We start from the raw sequence: 19,848 nt of genomic DNA on the forward strand, positions 1-19,848 counted from the left end.
TTAAAACAACCAGGGTCAATCTTGAAAACAAGACACTTCTATGTTTGCTTCAACTAAGAAGCTATCCTGAGCTGCCAATCACTGTGTCATTTTGTTTTGTCCAATGGAAGCTTTTTTTCCCACCACATCAAAGCGATCCTATTGGGGTGAAATAAGACAAATGATTGACAAGACATGATAGTCCCACCCACTTTTGGGGTTCTTGAAGTCTCATTTCCTCCATCACTAGTGTCTAAGCGTGAACATTTTTGACTGCTTTGCCTTCTTTTTCAACACTGGTCCCACGTTACTCCCATCGCGTCTGGATATGATCCTGTTTCCAGGGACATACGCATGTGGGAGTCATTATTGTTCTTCACTTCACCAGACTTGACCCAACCTACACTCGTAGAAAAAAGGCTTATTCGAGCTGTCCCTCTTGTGGGAAGGGTTCTACCTGGAACCAAACGTGTTCTACCTAGTACCAAAAATGGTTCTACAAAGGGTTCTCGTATGGGGACAGTTGAAGAACCCTTTTAGGTTCTAGATAGCAGCTTTTTTTCCTAAGAGTGTACTCCCAGGCTCAACACACAGCAGAGAAGAGAGGCAAACACATGATAATATAGAGTGCCAATGTGCTATTACTATCAATATTCAAAGATACAGTATATGCACTTTGAACATAGAATACTCATACTTGCTTTCCGAACAACACAAATAAACCAAAGCTGCTCTCACATTTCACATTTTAATCATTGTTCATGTTTTATGATTGAACAAAGCGTATATATTCTGAGACATAATATTTTCGAGCATTTTGAAAAATGTGTCTTTGAAAACGAAAAAACGGTTTTCATGCGTCATGTTTTATTCTGTCAAGTATACTAAACTTTAACTTTTGAGAAGATATACATTTTGGTTCAAACAATCCATCATCAGTCTTTCATAATAACCATGAAATGTGCCATTTCGTAGCATGATATGCTCCTTGCTAAAGCCATTTATACAATGAACTCTGTTGTTCGCTCCAAAATATGCTATATTGACAAATGTTTTTTCACCTACAGACGATTTGATCCAAACATCTGTCCCACCCCCATGCTTTGCTTTGCTTCTGGCCCCATCCCCTCAACATGGATCTACAGCGTTAGCTGTAACCGACTCGGGATGGGTTGTCAGGGTCTTGGAGTTTGGCCTTTGGTTTCCATTGGTTTCCACAGGTTTTCCTTTCAATCTGGAGGGTTCAAACTCTGGAGGTTTGGCCCCCACACAGATATCAGCAGTCTCAAGTTCACCCTTTTTAATGTTGTTTCCTCTCTCTCTCTTCCTCATCCACCTCAAATGCAACCTCAGAGGCGGTGATTGGTGCTAAGGTGAGACCATGGGAAACGATGATATGATATGCCACCCTGAAAGCTGTTATGAACGAATAACAATAACTTGGCAAAATACAATCATATTTTCTGTTGGACAAACCAATGTGTCATTTAGACAATGCTTATCAGACTATCGCCGACACGATCACCTAAACACCGTGTATAACCATCCACACACTCAGGCTCCAAAATACTTCAGACTTACATGATGTGAATATTATGTGTCTTTATACTGATAGAGTCTTCATTGGGACCACAGACTTTCGTTAGCACCACAGACTTAAGACCAGAGACCTTCATTAAGACCACTGACCACCATTAAAACCACTGACTTTCATTTGTTCCTATTAGGGCCAGAAAGGGGAACCAGGCGAGATTGCAGATGTAAGTATGCACACTCGGATTTACTGTATAGTCAAATAATTGCGCCAATATTCCGGGGACACGGGGGGTTTATTATCTCATGTACTTATTTCTTCTCCGCCTTATTCAAGCGTACAGTCAATGATGAGCTGCTGTATGCAAAGGCATGCACTACAGCTCACGCTCACTCAGAAAGAGATCAGAAGACTTGTTTGTCCGTTCAAATCAGAGTGACATAGGGATTTTTGGTCAACGAAGGCACTGACGCTCCTTTTTTAGGTACCTATGCATGCCATTGCCAAGCATTAGTCAAGAAGAGGCTATGGCATGTCTACTTCTAATGATGACACTTTCACACGTTTTTATAATAGCCTCACCTAAAAGTCACATACATGCAGCATAGCTATCCAAGTAAGTTTGTACTCATTATCGGGGTTGACTCTCTGGAGTGTAACGGACTACTAATTTGGCTATTTGTGTTCTTCTTCTTTTGGGGAATCATATGATTCCAAGAGAGCCAAGGCCTCCGAATGATAAGTGATTAGCTACCATGCTTTGAACCTGGTGGTTTTAGACAGATTTTTTTTTTGTTTTGTTGTCAAAACATGGAAGGAAGCCGACATTCCTAGGACATAATGGACCGAAACCAATCGTCTTACATCCATTTAGTAACTTTTTTTATTCATTGGTATGCAAGGCTTCTTGGGAAATGAACAAACCCTGACAAGCGGAAGATGTTTTTTTCAGCCAAAGTAAATTGTCAATGGACTTCCTGCTATTCCCAGCATCTTAGCAATTCAAAGCAGTGCAACCCGAAACCTTATCAAAGACATCAGGGCTTTGAAAAGACTACTTTCATCCCACTATGTATTGAGAACTGAACAAGCTCTCTTTCTGTTCTGTTGTCCAGGTTGTAGGACCGAATGGACCAGCAGGCCCTATGGTAAACATATTCTCAAATATTTACTTGCTATTTTTGTTTTGTGAATAATGTGCTCTGTTTGTCAAGCATCTTGCTCATCCTAACATGTTTGTTTGTGCAGGGCCCCTCGGGCGAGCAGGGACCACGTGGAGAAGCTGGCGCTAAGGGTGATAAGGTAAGACAGTAAATCCCAGTCACCTTTGTGCAGGTAGGTTATGCTTAGAAATCTGTCTGTGGTATGGACTGAAATAAGGGCTAACCATTCAACATCTTCAATTGCTGCCTAGTTTATCATGTGTGAGACTTTGCATTTAGATCCAGGATAGTGAGATTTACAGTATACGCTACCTTATTGTGGAAAATCCAATATATTCCAATCTATAAATAGTACAATAAGATTGTAATGAAACAGTGGCATACTCCGCAAAGCACCTCAATACGTCCTCTGCAGTTCTTCAACCACTGGCCAGGCTAGTTATGTAGCAAATGCATTACAGTTGATTGATTGGTTAATTGGTTGATTGTTTGGGTGATGGACTGATTTGTTGATTGGTTGGTTGGTTGATTGATTAACGGATTGGTTGGTTGATCGATTGATTGATTGATTGATTGCGAGCAGAATTACATTCAGTAACATAGTCTCCTAAGGCAGACAACACCATCAAAGCCACGCAACAATATCGATCACTCACTTTTCCCAATGAAAGCTGATAACACTGAACATGTTTGTGTATTGAACCCGTTGTTGAATGTGCTTGTCCCTGTCACCTTTTCCCTAGGGAAATGTTGGCCCCAGAGGCAGAGATGGCGAGCCTGGAACCCCCGGGAACCCCGGAACCCCTGGCCCTCCCGGACCCAACGGACCCCCAGGTCTTGGCGGGGTAAGTGGTAGAAAACAGAGGAGAGGACAGGAGAGTAGATGAGAGAGCATGTCACCACCACACATAATCTCTGTTTATGTCGTTGTGCTGCAGAGAAGCACTCCCTGTTGATGGACTAGCAGTACAGTATCACCATATTCTCACTGTCAGATGTGTGTGTGTGTGTGTGTGTATATGTGTGTATTCGTACGCACACACACGTGTGTGAAAGAGACTAAGCCATACGCCTATTTGCTCATCTATGTGTTAGTTAGTAGAATAGAGAGAGAATAGAGAGAGAAGAATGGACGACACATTGGTAAGCTACTGTGCCACAGTCAATATCACCAATGTAATCCCTTCTGACAACTGTAAACGTGCCACCAGAGTTTTTGTTTCCTCGGAGCCCTGGTGAGGTCACCACTGTAGCATCTACTGTAGATACCGTCGACTCACGAACAATGTCTCTTGACCCGTGTTGTGTTTCTGCAGAACTTCGCGGCTCAGATGGCTGGTGGATTCGATGAGAAAGCCGGAGGCGCACAGATGGGAGTGATGCAAGGACCTATGGTTAGAGGACAAGAGATGTTACTGTACCGTCACATGAACTTCACAGAATCCAGAGGGGGTTTAAAAAGACTCAAATGAATGATTGAAACAAATAAAATCATAGTGGTAAACTAAAGAGCTATATGGTATGTGGTAAATGTTGGTCGGTAGTGGCATGCTGTGTTACAGACTTGAAGACAGTACTGCAGACTGCAATCTTGTCATGGAAATGAACCACTGAATGGAACATACTGTAGTATAGATTGTGCTGGCATACCAAATCGATAGCTAATGCTGTCCTGTTAGTATGGAATATGAGCTATATTATAACGGCAGTCAGTAACAAAGACATAGAAATGATCATGAAACATATGCTATTTATATTACCTATGGTCGATGAATTGACGTATCAATGGACACGCCCTGCAGCATTTGGAAGCATATGACCCCTCCCCCAATTCCCAAATAAGAGTCAACCTACAGTCTATTATTCTACCCGACGACTCATTGAAATACACTGTTTTTTTTTTTTTCATACGACCAGATAACCATGGCCTCAAACCTTTATTACACCACAACCGTAACTAATTATTGCACAACATCGGAAGACCCACAGGCCATGTTATTTGAATTACAATGGGACATCTGACAATTATAAGTGTTCTTTCTCTCCCTAGAAGACATGACTAAATAGCAAATACCCCCAATAGTCTTTGAGCTATGAATTGCTATCAATATTATGCATTTCCTCTCATTATCTCTCTCCCTCTTCCTCTGTAGGGCCCTATGGGTCCCCGTGGTCCACCTGGCCCTTCTGGAGCCCCTGTAAGTATACACCACCTTCATAACTGTGGGCTGGACACCTCTCTAAGCCCTAGTAATAACCACAACAGAAGGAGAATGTAGACAGTGCTGTAGATTAGTGCTTGACCCTTTGACCTTCTGTATCGGATGGATAAACATTTATGGTCTACCTGTGTCCTAATATACTATGTTGGTCCCTAATGTGGACACCCTACGCCTATAGAAATATGCAGACTATTAGGATGTCTTTGACTTGATGTCCCTTCTAATCAATTCCAGGGCCCACAAGGTTTCCAAGGTAACCCCGGAGAGACTGGAGAGCCAGGCCCTGCTGTGAGTATCCAGAACTATCCCAGGGTGCACCATACATCTCTGTGCCACAACGCCAATATAGAAATATAATACGTAGAGCTTGGCAGCAGCACCAGAGCATTCTAGTATCAGCTCTCTCGGGAGCCGTATTCGACTGAGGGCTGTATGATTGCGTACTAACCACATGAAATATAGAGAAATGAGTGTTTACTGTGAAAGTGTCTCATAAATCCACTCAACCCAGTTCGACCTCTAACCCCTGACCCCTAGAAGTGGTAGGAATGTCTATCCATGTGAGGATCACATGGAGCTCCGCCCCCCTCAGAGCTCAAGTGAAAATCACCAACATCATTACCCGTCATTAAAATCAAACCACAAGCAACAGGAAAATACCCCTTCCTCTACATGCTGTGAATGTCAGATATAAATAGACAGGAATAGACAGGGTACCTTTTTAACATGACTGCCTGTGACATAACATTTTCATTAGAGTTGGCAGTGAGAATTCAAAGACTAGGTGAAAGGCCCCGAAATCATGGAAGTGATTTCATTTTAGTTTACTGTGGGAAGGTAGCTTCTTGCACTAGTCTGTTCTAAGTCACAGCAATTGGGCCTACACATCAATGACAACAAGCTCTTTGCCCTCATGACAGGGTGCGCTGGGACCCCAAGGACCCCCTGGACCTTCTGGCAAACCAGGAAGTGATGTAAGTATTGCCTTCTTCAGCAACAGAACCAGAACCATGCCAGGCTTGGACCAGATCCACTGCTCAGGCCTGAGCTCGGTTGTCAAAGCCGTGCTCGAGTAGAGCGCGAGCTCTATCAGATGTAGAGCTCTGAACATATTTCCTCAACAAAGCTCTTGCCACCTGCCCAAACTATCATTATCTTATTGACTTCGTCAGGCCAGACTCCAGTGCCCCTCGTTCCATCATGAAAGGCGGACCTTGTTTCTTCTCCCACTGTTTACAAAAACACAAGCATGATCGTCTTTGACACAGTACCAGCGAAGCAGTCCACAAAGCACTGACCTACCATTTCTAACTTATAATACAATTGTTTCATTGAATGTCCCTTTAGAAAATCCTAAACTAACTCCTAGCCATTTACATTCCCACACTGAACTCCCCACCCACCCACCCACCCACACACCCACCCACACACTCACTCACCCCACCCCAGAGGGCATTTGCCTTCTCTCGCTGAAGTAAACTAATTAGAATCTTAAATGTAAAACGTTAAGACATTTACTATTCGGTTGATAAGCTCCTGATTTGAATCATATCTTCAAGTGTCTCCCTTTCTTTATTGCTAGGGTGAGGCTGGCAAACCTGGAAAGGCTGGTGAACGTGGACCTGCAGGACCTCAGGTAAACACTGAAAGATTAGACTATAGTAGAAAGAAAGAAAAAAAAAAAAGAAATCTATGTCCACAACATCAGAGCACAATGCCAAGGATAACAGTTCTCTTATGTACTACAGACTTAAGTTGTTTTATTTATTTTGATCATCAATTGCCTTTGTTTACGTCTTACTATATACTGATCAATTCAATGTTCAATATCTTAAGGTTGGAGTTCCGTTTACAGATGAATCCCACACAGAATCCTTTAGTATCCAATTTCCTCATTTATCTCTTTCTTTCAGGGAGCTCGTGGATTCCCCGGAACTCCTGGTCTTCCCGGAATCAAAGGACACAGAGTGGGTGCTTCATTATTTTAACAATCCCAACTCCATCCGCATGGATATTATGATGTTACACGTCCCAGCATGATTAGCAACGCAACAGATTAGCTCATTAAGTGTTCATTAAAACAGTCTAATGGGGCTGATGTAGGACTAATACGTCCTGATGAAGTGGCTCACTGCTGTCTGTCTGTCCGTGTGTGTAGGGTCATCCTGGTCTTGATGGATCTAAGGGAGAGGGTGGTGCTGCTGGAGCCAAGGTAAGACTCCTGCCTCGGTCTTCTACTCATCCAATCTTTTGAGTTGTCTATTTCTGTGTCTATTTGTCTGTCTATCTGACGGACTGAGAAGCCATCCGATTGGCTAACTGACTGACTGTCTCCTCTCTATAGGGCGAGGGTGGCGCTCCCGGAGAGAACGGCGCCCCTGGACCAATGGTAAGAGAGCGTTACACCTGTGCAGCACCTGAATAGTATGAGTATAATGCTTTTATTCGCCAACTGTAACTTTTACCTGAATGTTACCAAGCTGAGTGTTCGTCACTTGTCTCCTGTAGGGACCACGTGGTCTGCCTGGCGAGAGAGGCCGTCCCGGAGCTTCTGGCTCTGCTGTGAGTAACAACGCAGACATTTACCTTTAACACTCTCTGATTAAACTATTACACTCCTGAACAATACAAGCTAACAATGCACCAAAGCTAAGGTGTAGCCCTAGATGATGTGCCGTATAGCTTCGACCATTTATGTCCCCAATCCCAATCAATCCTCACCAGACCCAATCATAGTCTGTACACTTGCCTACCAGACAATCCCAGCCTAGAGTTTGGGACTTTCTTTTTGGTTAATGTTGCCACACGATAAAGACCTTCTCAATCTGGCTGTGTAGCAAAATCAATTACAGTCAAAATGGCAATTCTGAAAAGCCTGCCTAATGGTAGTCTCGTGAAGCCGACCTTAGGCCTTTGGAGACGGAATATTGAGACACAACGGTGTGAACGTGTTTATCCTTAAACAACTCACGGTACCTACCACCATCATAATGTCTCCCGTGTCTGCTCTCTCCTCAGGGTGCCCGTGGTAATGATGGCTTGCCTGGCCCTGCTGGTCCTCCTGTACGTATGAGCTCCTCATGTTGGTTCCTCACTGTTTCAAAGACATTTAGCTTTTATCATTGTCGTACAAGATAACCGTAATGCAGAAATCAATAATACAACTATTGCATCACAATTGTGCATATTTTCAAAATAATTTCAAATGGATTTGGACCGCTTTGTCTGTTTCTCCCAGTCCATGTTGTATTTGTGCGATAATAACAAAACCAGGAATTAGTGAGTTTGTGAACTCTGACCTTTGAACTGGGTTTCCTACAGGGGCCTGTTGGACCTGCTGGAGCACCTGGTTTCCCTGGATCCCCTGGCTCCAAGGTTTGTACTATTTACAATTACAGTATGTACAATTTTTGACATTCTTCATTTCTTTCTGCCGTGCATCCTGCCAGCCATGAACCAAATCGAAACCTATTGGTGCGATAAAGGATGGGTCTGTTCAATTCCCACCAATCGCGGCGGTCAGACACTTCATTTCCCTAGACCACGGGTGACAAACTCTGACGAGGTGATCCATAGGGATAAGCTGCAACGAGGCGAAATTCTCACAGTCACTCGACGTCAAGGACTCGGAAGAGTCACATTGAACCGTGACTGTATGCCGGTCTATCACAGGGAGACAATGAGCTCTAATCACCACACCATTTGACTTTGTCGCCGAGGGCAGTTTGAAGAACAGTTAGAAGCAACGGAGAAGCAACGGCAGTCCTAATGGTCCTCTGAATTGCTTCCATCCTACAGGGAGAAGCTGGCCCCACTGGTGCCCGTGGAGCTGAGGGCGCACAGGGACCCCGCGGAGAGGCTGGCACACCCGGATCTCCCGGTCCCGCTGGCGCCTCTGTACGTAACACCCAGGCTCTGTGTGATACAGTCCGAAGTGCATCATCTCGTACTGATTATCTCTCATAATTAAACTGATGCATTGTTTTCGTCTCTTCACTCTCTTCCTTTAGGGCAACCCTGGTACTGATGGTATCCCCGGAGCTAAAGGATCTGCTGTAAGTATACTCCTACACTATATGGTTTAGAAAGTACCCTCTACACTCTTTATATACTCAGCATGAAATAAACAGTGCTCTTGGTCACCATTATCGGTCTACTACTCAGTCAGTAACGCTCAGTTGTGTTCTCTACAGGGTGCTTCTGGTATTGCTGGTGCACCTGGTTTCCCAGGACCCCGTGGCCCCCCCGGACCTCAGGGAGCAACAGGACCTCTTGGGCCCAAGGGCCAGTCGGTAGGTCCCCCATGTTCCCCCCAAAACCTGGACACCCTAATATTATGTTGGTGGTGCTTATTGGTTTTACTTAGGGGGGAAACCCATGTTTCTGGTGAGTCAAAGTCATTCCTATTTCAACTGTTCTGAGTGATTTCTAGAATGATGACTTTGCCCCTGCGTTTGTTACAGGGAGACCCCGGTATTCCTGGTTTCAAAGGAGAGGCTGGACCCAAGGGAGAGCTTGTGAGTTCTGTTTTGATGGGTCATATAATATCATAACCACACATGGATATTTTCACTCAATTGAGTTAGACTTGGAAGTATGTTTGGGATTAATCCGGCATCTTCTTGCTTACCCCCTCTAGGGCCCTATTGGTCCCCAAGGCGGCCCTGGCCCCGCTGGCGAGGAGGGCAAACGAGGAGCAAGAGGAGAGCCCGGTGCTGCTGGACCACTTGGACCTCCTGGCGAGAGAGTAAGGATCCGAACCATCACAGACCTCACGGCAGTTTGCTCTGTTTTTGTCCTGTGTCATTGGGTCATATCAGTTGTTCCCACATCCTATTCCTCATCACAGAAATGTCCTCTCTGTCCTTGTTTCTAGGGAGCTCCCGGTAACCGTGGTTTCCCGGGTCAGGACGGTCTTGCTGGTGCTAAGGTGGGTCTTACAATGCTGATTTGACACGTTGACACTTTTATCTCACCTGATAAACAGGAATGGACAGGAGCAAAATCACCATAACAACTAGTTCTACTAAATGAGTCCTTAACTGTAAGAAGACTGCCATGTAGACCAATGAGTAAAAAACAAATACAAATAAATTGTCCAAAACCAGCTATGATTAATACAATTAGCTAGTCACAGTTCATCAACAATGTTGTTTAAACGTGAGTGACGAAAGCAAAACAATACTAATCTCTCTCTTTGTCTCCCCTCTTCTTCCTCAGGGAGCCCCTGGTGACCGTGGTGTTCCCGGCGTGGGTGGGCCTAAGGGAGGCACTGGTGACCCCGGCCGCGCAGGAGAGCCTGGTCTTCCCGGAGCCAGAGTGAGTAGTAGTAGTACCTCTGGTCTCCACCACCACCACCACAACCAGCCAAAACAGCCATCGATACGAGCTGGGGCTCATCGTGGCATTAAATCGGTTTCCATCTACATGTATAATGTTGACACTGTCTTTGTGTGTGATGCTCACAGGGTCTCACTGGTCGCCCTGGAGATGCTGGTCCTCAAGGCAAAGTTGGCCCTGGTGTAAGTATGCCTCGTTAACCGGCTAGCACCGCCTAGTATTCCACTCTTACCAAACATTTTGCCATACAATTAAACCTTCTCTCCTCCGTGTGTGGTACTGTAGGGTGCTGCTGGTGAGGACGGTCGCCCCGGCCCACCTGGTCCTCAGGGAGCACGTGGCCAGCCTGGTGTGATGGGATTCCCCGGACCAAAGGGAGCCAATGTAAGTGTCACAGGGGTTTCCAGTAAAGTTGTGATACCCAGAGGGAAGAAATTGCCAGTCGATTTTCCTCCAGCTCTAGACACATAGTCACACAGAGTATCTGACAGTGCAGACACATACAGTACAGGAAGTGTATGGAAACATCCCCATTAAGCCCCCTTGCACTTGTCTTCTCTTCTTCCCTGTGACTGACCACTGTGGGTTTTTTTCTCCAACAGGGTGTGCCTGGCAAGGCAGGAGAGAAGGGTCTCGTGGGTCGTCAAGGTCTGATAGTAAGTTCCTTCCTGTAACCCTTGGGTCTTAGCAAAGTTGAGTTCACCTCTGTGCAATTCTTTGGTATTTTCAGCCCCACAAAATTTCAAGGAATGACACGGTGGATATCGATCGCCATCCCTTTGTAGCGGTGGTTCACGATGAACTGATTCATGTTCCTCTCTCTCTCTGAACAGGGTCTGTCTGGTAAAGATGGTGAGACTGGCGCTGCTGGACCTAACGGCCCTGCTGTAAGTGTTCAACCTCTGACCGACTTTGTGAAAGACAATAGACGGTTCTGGAGGAGTGAAACTGCACCTCGTAGTAATAGAATCTCTTTCCGCGATGCACCTATAACAGAATACGTGTAGCCATAGTATTTGTAAAAAGCTAGCGTCTCCCTTTGAGCACTTGAGGATTGCAATGGAATTCCCAGACTTTCCACACAGCACCACAGGGTGCTGTCACTGTCTAACCTGTGTTGATCACTTTTGATGGCTCTCCTCTTAGGGACCTGCTGGAGAGAGAGGAGAGCAGGGAGCTGCTGGGCCATCTGGCTTCCAGGTGAGTTTGCCTTACTTTTCTGGAACGGCTAGAACAGGAATGATTCTATTCCGAACAACTTGATGTCTATTTTTTGATGACGTCATAGGAAGTCACTGATTGTCCTGTTATTGTTGTGCAGGGTCTGCCTGGACCTGCTGGCCCCCCGGGAGAGGGAGGCAAGCCTGGTGATGCGGTGAGTGTCCACGGTCACAGCAGTACACTAGGTCGACTTGTTCAGGTCCCTGATTGATTGATTGAACACATTAGGAACATCTAACCCTGCTACTCACGTCACATTTGTCATCACACGCCTCAGGCCTGTATCCTGATCATGTAATTCTAGCAAACACAAGAACATGCTGTATTCTCAAGGTATCATTTATCTACTGTAAAAGTGTGCAGCTATAATGTCTCTCTCCTCTCTATGTAGGGTGTTCCTGGAGAGGCTGGTGCTGCAGGCGTTACGGGACCCAGAGTGAGTTTTCATTTCTACAATAAGTCTGATTTAGATGTTTTTCCTCACTTACTGTCACAATCATGTAGTTAGCCACCACCATCTACTTGTCAAACCTTTATGTCTGTAGTCCTTCCTGTTTCTGCCTCTCACTTCCTGTCTCTCTGTTCCCTGATAGGGCGAGCGTGGTTTCCCTGGTGAGAGGGGCGGTGCAGGATCTCAGGGTCTGCAGGGACCTCGTGGACTTCCTGGAACTCCCGGAACCGATGGACCCAAGGTGAGGAGCCCCTCCCCTCAGCCAACCTCATCTTCAATAAGAGTTTCCGTTGCTATTGGAGACGGAGTCCTGAGCTCCTATAGTCGGGCAATCACAGTGCCACTACTGAAGAGAGAAACATCAGAAACAGTGTGATGGGCCATCTTCTAACTCCACGTTCCTTCTCTCTGACAGGGAGCCATTGGGCCAACTGGTGGTGCTGGATCTCAGGGACCCCCCGGCCTGCAGGGTATGCCAGGAGAGAGAGGAGCTGGTGGTATCCTTGGAGCCAAAGGTGACAGAGTGAGTAACAACTGTCAAAAATATTGAATCATTGTTGTAGAAAATTCGACGGCGGACTGCAAGGTTATATCATGATACATGTCATGGTTTTCTGTGTTTTGCAGGGTGACAACGGCGAGAAAGGACCTGAAGGCGCTCCTGGAAAGGATGGTTCCAGAGTGAGTACCGCGGAAGCAGAGAAAATAGCCACACTCTTCTGTGGCAACTCTGATCCAAAGTCCCAATGGAAATACAATGATTCAATGACCAAGTGAGGTTGATAATATCTCCATCTCTCTCCTTTCCATCTTTATTCTCTCCTCCCACTCAGGGCTTGTCTGGTCCCATTGGTCCTCCTGGCCCAGCTGGTCCCAACGGCGTGAAGGTATGAATTACCATACTGATCAAACACACCTGTTATTATGTGTACGGTGTAATATTCATTTGACAGATGGTTTCTCACTCTTCTCTCTCCTTCCCTCTCAGGGTGAGGGTGGACCTTCTGGCCCAACTGGTGCGGCTGGTGCCCGTGGTGCTCCTGTAAGTTGGGTCTTTCCGCCTCCAGTGTCATATCATCCGTTTTTAGACTTGTATTGAATCAGCCACGTTGTCGACGTGCTCATGTTCGAAATGTACCTTTGCGCAAACTCACTCCCCTCCAGTACAGAGAGCAGGAATGAAACTAGAGAGGAAGCAGAGCTCGACAGATCAAAATATAAGATCACTCAAAGTCACCAGATATTTTGATGGCCACATATTGTTCAGTTTGATTCCAAGACCACTCACTTCCCAAGTAACCCGGCAACAGTTATAAATAATAAAGGAAGTTCCAAGTACACTAAATCAAAGTACACTTAGTCCCTCAGAATATATTCCATTCCAAAAGGTTTGATCTCCGATGAGTACAGCCTCCTCCACTTTCAACCACCGCACATGCAGCATGACGGACAGGGCCACATACATGTGCAGTTAGAAAACCTTTCTCTGTGGTGCCTGTGTCTCAAGTCCGTCTCTCTCTTCCTGCAGGGTGACCGTGGTGAGGGTGGTCCTCCTGGGCCTGCTGGCTTCGCTGGGCCTCCTGTGAGTAGAACCACAGCAGTCGTATACGTTTCAAGGAAAACATTCACATCATCCATATCAAATGTTGGATCTTTATTGAACTGTATCTTCCATCCACCAAACTCCAGGGTGCAGATGGTCAGCCTGGAGCCAAGGGAGAGTTTGGCGAGGCTGGACAGAAGGGAGATGGTGGGGCCCCTGGACCTCAGGGACCCTCTGGGGCCCCTGGACCTGTGGTAGGCACCCATCGAAATGCACTTTGAGATACCAAAAAACCTGTATGTCCCTGAGACAGATATCTTATGACCCAAGACATTACCATTCGGAGAAAAAAGAAATGGAGAGTATTTGAGAACACAATTGATGCACTTCTTGTTTCATTGTTCTTGTTTCTTTGTCTAATTGTGTTTATTGTTGCTTTTTGTTCCAGGGTCCCACTGGTGTTTCTGGATCTAAAGGAGGCCGCGGTGCCCAGGGTGGCGCTGTAAGTCAACAGTTTCAATGATAAGAGATTATTACCCAATAGTAAGTGAAAATATCACATGGTATGTTCTGTTATTGAAATATTGTCTTGTCCCTTTCTTGTTGGTAGGGTGCTACTGGTTTCCCTGGTGCTGCTGGAAGAGTTGGATCTCCCGGTCCCAACGTGAGTATCACATCCTCACAACTCTTCCATAGACAACAGAAATGCACCTTTTCATTCAGATTACCTGTGTATATGTGTGTGATTGAAAAAATGCTGCATCTCTCTGTTCCCTCTCTCAGGGTAACCCTGGTGCTGCTGGCCCCGCTGGTCCTGCTGGTAAAGACGGTCCTAAGGGAGTTCGCGGTGACGCTGGCACCCCAGGAAGACAGGGAGATGCCGGGCTGCGTGGAGTTGCTGGAGCCCCTGGCGAGAAGGGAGATGCTGGAGAAGACGGCCCCCCTGTGAGTCCTCCCCATCCACTCTTACATTGGCTAAATGATATCTCACTGAGGTAATGCCACCCAGCCTCTTAAAGTTACTGTCCAGTGTTTGCAGATTTCTAGGAAATCTGACCTTTAATTAATTACAATGAGTGAAATACTTTCCTTCCAAACATTTTTAATTAAGTATGTTAAAAAGCAGCTTGTCTTGGAATGGTGTGGGCGTATACCGGTCATAAAAAGTAGACCGCTGATTGGCCAGCTCATCCAATGAGGCATTCTCTACGAGGAAATAGCAAGCATTTTTTTAAATGGTCTGTTTACGATACAAGTTTGAGGTGGTGTTTTGGAAGTGTCTTTTCTCCAATTTAAGCTTTGGCCACAAATACGAGTCAGCAACATTATCTGGGTATGAGTTAACCGAATATAAACGTTTAAAAAGTGAGATTTTCAGTGAACAGTTACTTTAAGCTTCATGGATGTACCTTGTCGGCCTGGTAACACCAACTCACCCACCTTTTTTTATTTTTTTAAAATTTTTTAACCTTTATTTAATAGGCAAGTCAGTTAAGAACAAATTCTTATTTTCAATGACGGCCTAGGAACAGTGGGTTAACTGCCTGTTCAGGGGCAGAACGACAGATTTGTACCTTGTCAGCTCGGGGGTTTGAACTTGCAACCTTACGATTACTAGTCCAACGCTCTAACCACTAGGCTACTCTGGTTAGTCAACCACTTCATTTAAAATGTGCCTGATTTTTCTGGAACTGGAGTTATGAACTCGATGAGCTGGGGCTGTAAAGTCAATGTAGTGAACTTTGACCTAATTGTCTCTTCCATTTCTAGGGCCCTGATGGTCCTTCAGGTCCCCATGGTCTGGCTGGGTCTCGTGGTATTGTTGGTCTGCCTGGGCAGCGTGGAGAGAGGGGCTTCCCTGGTCTTCCTGGACCGTCTGTGAGTACCTCACCCCTGATAGTAACTACCACACTTGAATTAGGCTATGATTAGTGAGTAAAAAAATTGTCACAGTATTTTCTGAATCAGGAAGAGAGGTGAACTTTGAAAGCCAGGTCAGTGTTAGAGAACCATTGCCCTTACTGGTCCAGTTGTAAGTTAAGGTCTCTCTATAAGCTGACATACCCACATATAGTGATAGAAAATATGAATGACAATTGGCCTGAGAACCTTCTAAGTCCAGGCTCATATAACTCCCACTACTCATGCACCATTGAGTGGTAACTAAACAACATATGTCCCCTAAAATCATATATGGGATGCCTGGAGTGATTGTCTGTGTAATATCATGGAGTCCTGATATCCACATACATTCAATATGACAGATCTATACCCAGACTTCTTTCTCCTTAAAACGGCCACAAAGAAGTCGATCACTCAGTGACCAATTGGCTGTAACTGAGATGCATTCAGAACTAAGTGTCCATCATACTACGTCATATTGAGGGTTTTGATGCTTTTCTTACCTTTTAGACAGTTGCTGATGTCCTACTTACCATGCGGATTAATATTGAAGTCCATGAGTCCATTGACTAGTCAGTCGCATGTTACATCGTTGCAGTTATTGACATCAGATATAATTGGACTGTGGTGACATCTGACACTTCACTCCTTGATGGTGAGTCTGTTGTCCATGTTCTGTGTGTCCCAGGGAGAGCCCGGTAAGCAGGGAGCTTCTGGTGCTGGTGGTGACCGTGGACCGCCTGGCCCTGTGGGACCCCCTGGACTGTCTGGACCTGCAGGAGAGCCCGGAAGAGAGGTCAGAACTAAAACACAACAGCAAAGGCCACAACAACAACAACAATTATAGGCCACTGTAGCTACACACAGCAATGACAGAGGTGTGGGCCATAGCTGCACTATAGTGCCACCTGCTGGCCAATATAATTACACCTCTGGATTGAGCCACTGCAAGAACCATAGCAACGACAGCAGCAGCATAAGCAACAACAACATTAACATAAATATCAATAATCACCACACAACAACAGCAACCTCCAAAAACAAGAACTTCCCTCCCCCACACAGTCACAATAACCGCCAAGCAGAATTGTAAACAATGACCACAGCACTAACAACAACAACCGCAACCAACAAAAAAGCAATACATTTCAATGAATGAATAAATCTCTGTCTCTACCTTACAGGGCAACGCTGGATCTGATGGACCCCCTGGTAGAGATGGATCCACTGGAGTCAAGGTGAGACACCTGCATTATACACCAATCAGACCAATCAGTCCAAACCAATCAGTCCAATTGATGGATAAGCTATCATATGCGCTTTGATGGCCTTATATCCTATGATCTTCTCTCCCCCTGTAGGGTGAGCGTGGTAACACTGGTCCTGCTGGTGCTCCTGGTGCCCCGGGCGCTCCCGGTGCCCCCGGCCCTGTCGGCCCCCTGGGCAAGCAGGGAGACAGAGGAGAGGGAGTGAGTACCCATACAAAACTAGACACAATATGAATGAGAGAAATGTCGGTGTTTTGTAATTCACACTGGTTTGGGTGTTGTTAGCCTGTCTAATGGGAAGAACCTCACTCTTGTTTTTAGGGTGCTCAAGGACCTGCCGGACCCGCTGGACCAGCTGGCGCTAGAGGAATGGCTGTGAGTTTCAACATCGCTCATTTTGAAACACACACACCATTCTCTAGTGAACTATTACCAACTGTAGCTGCACCGGCATTGGCACATCCTTTTTTTTGCTGAGCTGATTGACACTCTCTGCCTCTCTAAATCAGGGACCCCAAGGACCCCGTGGAGACAAGGGAGAGGCTGGCGAGACAGGAGAGAGGGGACAGAAGGGACACCGTGGCTTCACTGGTCTGCAGGGTCTTCCTGGACCTCCCGTAAGTCACCCAAGTCCTCTGGCCACGCTGGACCTTGAGCCATTATACCTCTCCATCTTCATAGATCTGTATTCATGACACTTCTGCGTGTGGAATAAGTTCTGTTCCCTGACTTCCAGTCGTCTTTGTCTAAACTAACAGGGCTCCGCTGGAGACCAGGGAGCTGCTGGACCTGCCGGACCTAGTGGCGCTAAAGTGAGTCCAGGCGAGAGAGAAAGACAGAACACTTCTCTAATCCCTCCAGACTTATGATAAGACAAAAGGACTACTCCTATACAGTAGTTATCCCGTGATATAATAATGAGGGTCAAAGGCTAGTTTTTTTTAAATAATCCTCCAACACCGTGATAAGGTAGAGGATGAGAATGGCCACTGTGTTTTAATTAGTCTGTCCTAGGATAACAGGGAAGGCTAATGCTTTTGTGATTACCACATGTTGCGGCAGAGAGGAAGACAAGACAGGAGAGGCTACTACTTAAAAAATGTACCCATAAAGATGAAGTACATGATAAAGAAGAGGAAAGGGATGTGAATAATTATCACCCATAGAGAGATACACTACATGTACAAAAGTATGTGGACACCCCTTCAAATGAGTGGATTCGGCTATTTCAGTCACACCCGCTGCTGACAGTTGTATAAAATCGAGCACACAGCCATGCAATCTCCATTGACAAACATTGCCATTAGAATGGTCTTACTGAAGAGCTCAGTGATTTTCAACGTGGCACTGTTATAGGATGCCACCTTTCCAACAAGTCAGTTCATTCGATGTCTGCCCTGGTCAAGTGTAAGTGCTGTCTAGGCGCAACAACGGCTCAACCGCGATGCGGTAGGCCACACAAGCTCACAGAACGGGACCGCCGAGTGCTGAAGCGCATAGCAAGCGCGTAGCACATAATAATCGTCTGTTTCTCGGTTGCAACACTCACTTCCGAGTTCCAAACTGCCTCTGGAAGCAACGTCAGCACAATAACTGTTTGTCGAGAGCTTCATGAAATGGGTTTCCATGGCCGAGCAGCCTTCCCTGTTTCAGGAATGACAATGCCCCTGTGCACAAATCGAGGTCCATACAGAAATGGTTAGTCAAGATCGGTGTGGTAGAACTTGACTGGCCTGCACAAAGCCCTGACCTCAACTCCATCTAACACCTTTGGGATGAATTTAAAGGGAAACTGCGAACCAGGCCTAAGTGATAAACATCAGTGCCCCTCCTCACTGAGGCTCTTGTGGCTAAATGGAAGCAAATCCCCACAGCAATTATAGCAGCAAAGGGGGGACCAACTCCATATTAATGCCCAAGATTTTGGAATGAGATGTTCGACGAGCAGGTGTCCACATACTTTTGGTCATCTAGTGTAGCTGCTAAGTTTGTAATGTCCGATAAGCAGGTTGTTTTTGAATTAAAGAGTGTACACTGTAGGACAATTGAACATGAACAATGTTACATCCGGTAAAAGTTTCAAACTAACTGTGAATCCAGCCCCTCTACAAAGAGACTCCCATTCATACATGCTATGCTAGCATCCATGTGTGTGAGCTGTGACTGACCCCACCCTATCTATCTCCTCAGGGACCCCCTGGCCCAGCCGGTCCCGCTGGTAAGGATGGATCTAACGGTACCCCTGGACCCCTCGGACCCTCTGGGCCTCGTGGTCGTTCTGGAGAGACTGGTGCTGCTGTGAGTAACGCTTGGCAACATTTATAGCATATAGCAGCAAATATGTTAGTCTTCATGTAGTCCCACCTTGTAACAATCGTCTCCTCTTCTCCTTCAGGGTCCTCCTGGTAACCCCGGACCCCCTGGTCCTCCTGGTCCTCCCGGCCCTGGCATCGACATGTCTGCCTTCGCTGGCCTGTCTCAGCCAGAGAAGTCTCCGGATCCCCTGAGGTACATGAGGGCTGATGAGGCATCCAGCTCCCTGAGGCAGCACGACGTGGAGGTGGACTCCACACTCAAGTCGCTCAACTACCAGATCGAGAACCTGCGCAGCCCCGACGGTAGCCAGAAGAACCCCGCCCGCACCTGCAGAGACATCAAACTGTCCCACCCCGAGTGGAAGAGTGGTGAGTGGGGAAATGGTTAGAGGAGAGGGAGAAGAGAGAGTGAATGGAAAGGAAAGACCACAGATGTGTACAACGTGATCAGTCCAAACCATGCTAAGGTTTGAACCATTTGTCCTCTCCCCCTCCTGTTCCCCAGGTGACTACTGGGTGGACCCGAACATTGGCAGCACAGCTGACGCCATCAAGGTCTTCTGCAACATGGAGACTGGCGAGACCTGCGTGTACCCCAGCATAGCCAACGTGCCGCACAAGAACTGGTGGACAAGCAAGAGCAAGGACCGCAAACACGTCTGGTTCGGAGAGACCATGAATGGAGGATTCCACGTGAGTCTTGACATGAATAATCCCTTCATTGGCACGTTTGAGCGAAATACGGCTACTGCTTTAGTAGGGTAACTTCATTTCAAGGGTTACCCTGATCATCGAGTAAAGCACTTCCTCTCAGTGTTTCCTTTTATGAATTGCAGACTGAACCTATATTTCCGGCTTGCAGATAAGTTCTAGACATCACATAAAATCCTACCACCCATAAACCTGTGTG

At 46.2% G+C, this 19,848-nt stretch overlaps 1 protein-coding gene across 2 annotated transcripts in view; it reads left to right on the forward strand.

Moving 5' to 3' along the window:
• LOC112215806 (collagen alpha-1(II) chain) overlaps positions 1–19,848 on the forward strand; it is a 29,764-nt gene that overhangs the window by 7,608 nt on the left and 2,308 nt on the right. For both annotated transcript variants that reach the window (XM_024375211.2, XM_024375212.2), the window contains 50 exons: positions 1,333–1,352; positions 1,707–1,739; positions 2,629–2,661; positions 2,762–2,815; positions 3,420–3,521; positions 3,993–4,070; positions 4,830–4,874; positions 5,133–5,186; positions 5,819–5,872; positions 6,481–6,534; positions 6,812–6,865; positions 7,057–7,110; positions 7,243–7,287; positions 7,407–7,460; positions 7,917–7,961; positions 8,220–8,273; positions 8,697–8,795; positions 8,909–8,953; positions 9,092–9,190; positions 9,362–9,415; positions 9,538–9,645; positions 9,775–9,828; positions 10,119–10,217; positions 10,367–10,420; positions 10,524–10,622; positions 10,841–10,894; positions 11,072–11,125; positions 11,385–11,438; positions 11,560–11,613; positions 11,851–11,895; positions 12,053–12,151; positions 12,326–12,433; positions 12,538–12,591; positions 12,744–12,797; positions 12,899–12,952; positions 13,439–13,492; positions 13,600–13,707; positions 13,902–13,955; positions 14,064–14,117; positions 14,237–14,398; positions 15,224–15,331; positions 16,044–16,151; positions 16,540–16,593; positions 16,717–16,824; positions 16,945–16,998; positions 17,133–17,240; positions 17,382–17,435; positions 18,814–18,921; positions 19,019–19,307; positions 19,444–19,631. In XM_024375211.2, the coding sequence (XP_024230979.1) occupies positions 1,333–1,352; positions 1,707–1,739; positions 2,629–2,661; positions 2,762–2,815; positions 3,420–3,521; positions 3,993–4,070; positions 4,830–4,874; positions 5,133–5,186; positions 5,819–5,872; positions 6,481–6,534; positions 6,812–6,865; positions 7,057–7,110; positions 7,243–7,287; positions 7,407–7,460; positions 7,917–7,961; positions 8,220–8,273; positions 8,697–8,795; positions 8,909–8,953; positions 9,092–9,190; positions 9,362–9,415; positions 9,538–9,645; positions 9,775–9,828; positions 10,119–10,217; positions 10,367–10,420; positions 10,524–10,622; positions 10,841–10,894; positions 11,072–11,125; positions 11,385–11,438; positions 11,560–11,613; positions 11,851–11,895; positions 12,053–12,151; positions 12,326–12,433; positions 12,538–12,591; positions 12,744–12,797; positions 12,899–12,952; positions 13,439–13,492; positions 13,600–13,707; positions 13,902–13,955; positions 14,064–14,117; positions 14,237–14,398; positions 15,224–15,331; positions 16,044–16,151; positions 16,540–16,593; positions 16,717–16,824; positions 16,945–16,998; positions 17,133–17,240; positions 17,382–17,435; positions 18,814–18,921; positions 19,019–19,307; positions 19,444–19,631 (3,785 nt within the window). The remainder of the gene's footprint in view (positions 1–1,332; positions 1,353–1,706; positions 1,740–2,628; positions 2,662–2,761; positions 2,816–3,419; positions 3,522–3,992; positions 4,071–4,829; positions 4,875–5,132; positions 5,187–5,818; positions 5,873–6,480; positions 6,535–6,811; positions 6,866–7,056; positions 7,111–7,242; positions 7,288–7,406; positions 7,461–7,916; positions 7,962–8,219; positions 8,274–8,696; positions 8,796–8,908; positions 8,954–9,091; positions 9,191–9,361; positions 9,416–9,537; positions 9,646–9,774; positions 9,829–10,118; positions 10,218–10,366; positions 10,421–10,523; positions 10,623–10,840; positions 10,895–11,071; positions 11,126–11,384; positions 11,439–11,559; positions 11,614–11,850; positions 11,896–12,052; positions 12,152–12,325; positions 12,434–12,537; positions 12,592–12,743; positions 12,798–12,898; positions 12,953–13,438; positions 13,493–13,599; positions 13,708–13,901; positions 13,956–14,063; positions 14,118–14,236; positions 14,399–15,223; positions 15,332–16,043; positions 16,152–16,539; positions 16,594–16,716; positions 16,825–16,944; positions 16,999–17,132; positions 17,241–17,381; positions 17,436–18,813; positions 18,922–19,018; positions 19,308–19,443; positions 19,632–19,848) is intronic.

The sequence above is a fragment of the Oncorhynchus tshawytscha genome, linkage group LG16, assembly GCF_018296145.1.
Source record: "Oncorhynchus tshawytscha isolate Ot180627B linkage group LG16, Otsh_v2.0, whole genome shotgun sequence".
NCBI lineage: Eukaryota > Metazoa > Chordata > Actinopteri > Salmoniformes > Salmonidae > Oncorhynchus > Oncorhynchus tshawytscha.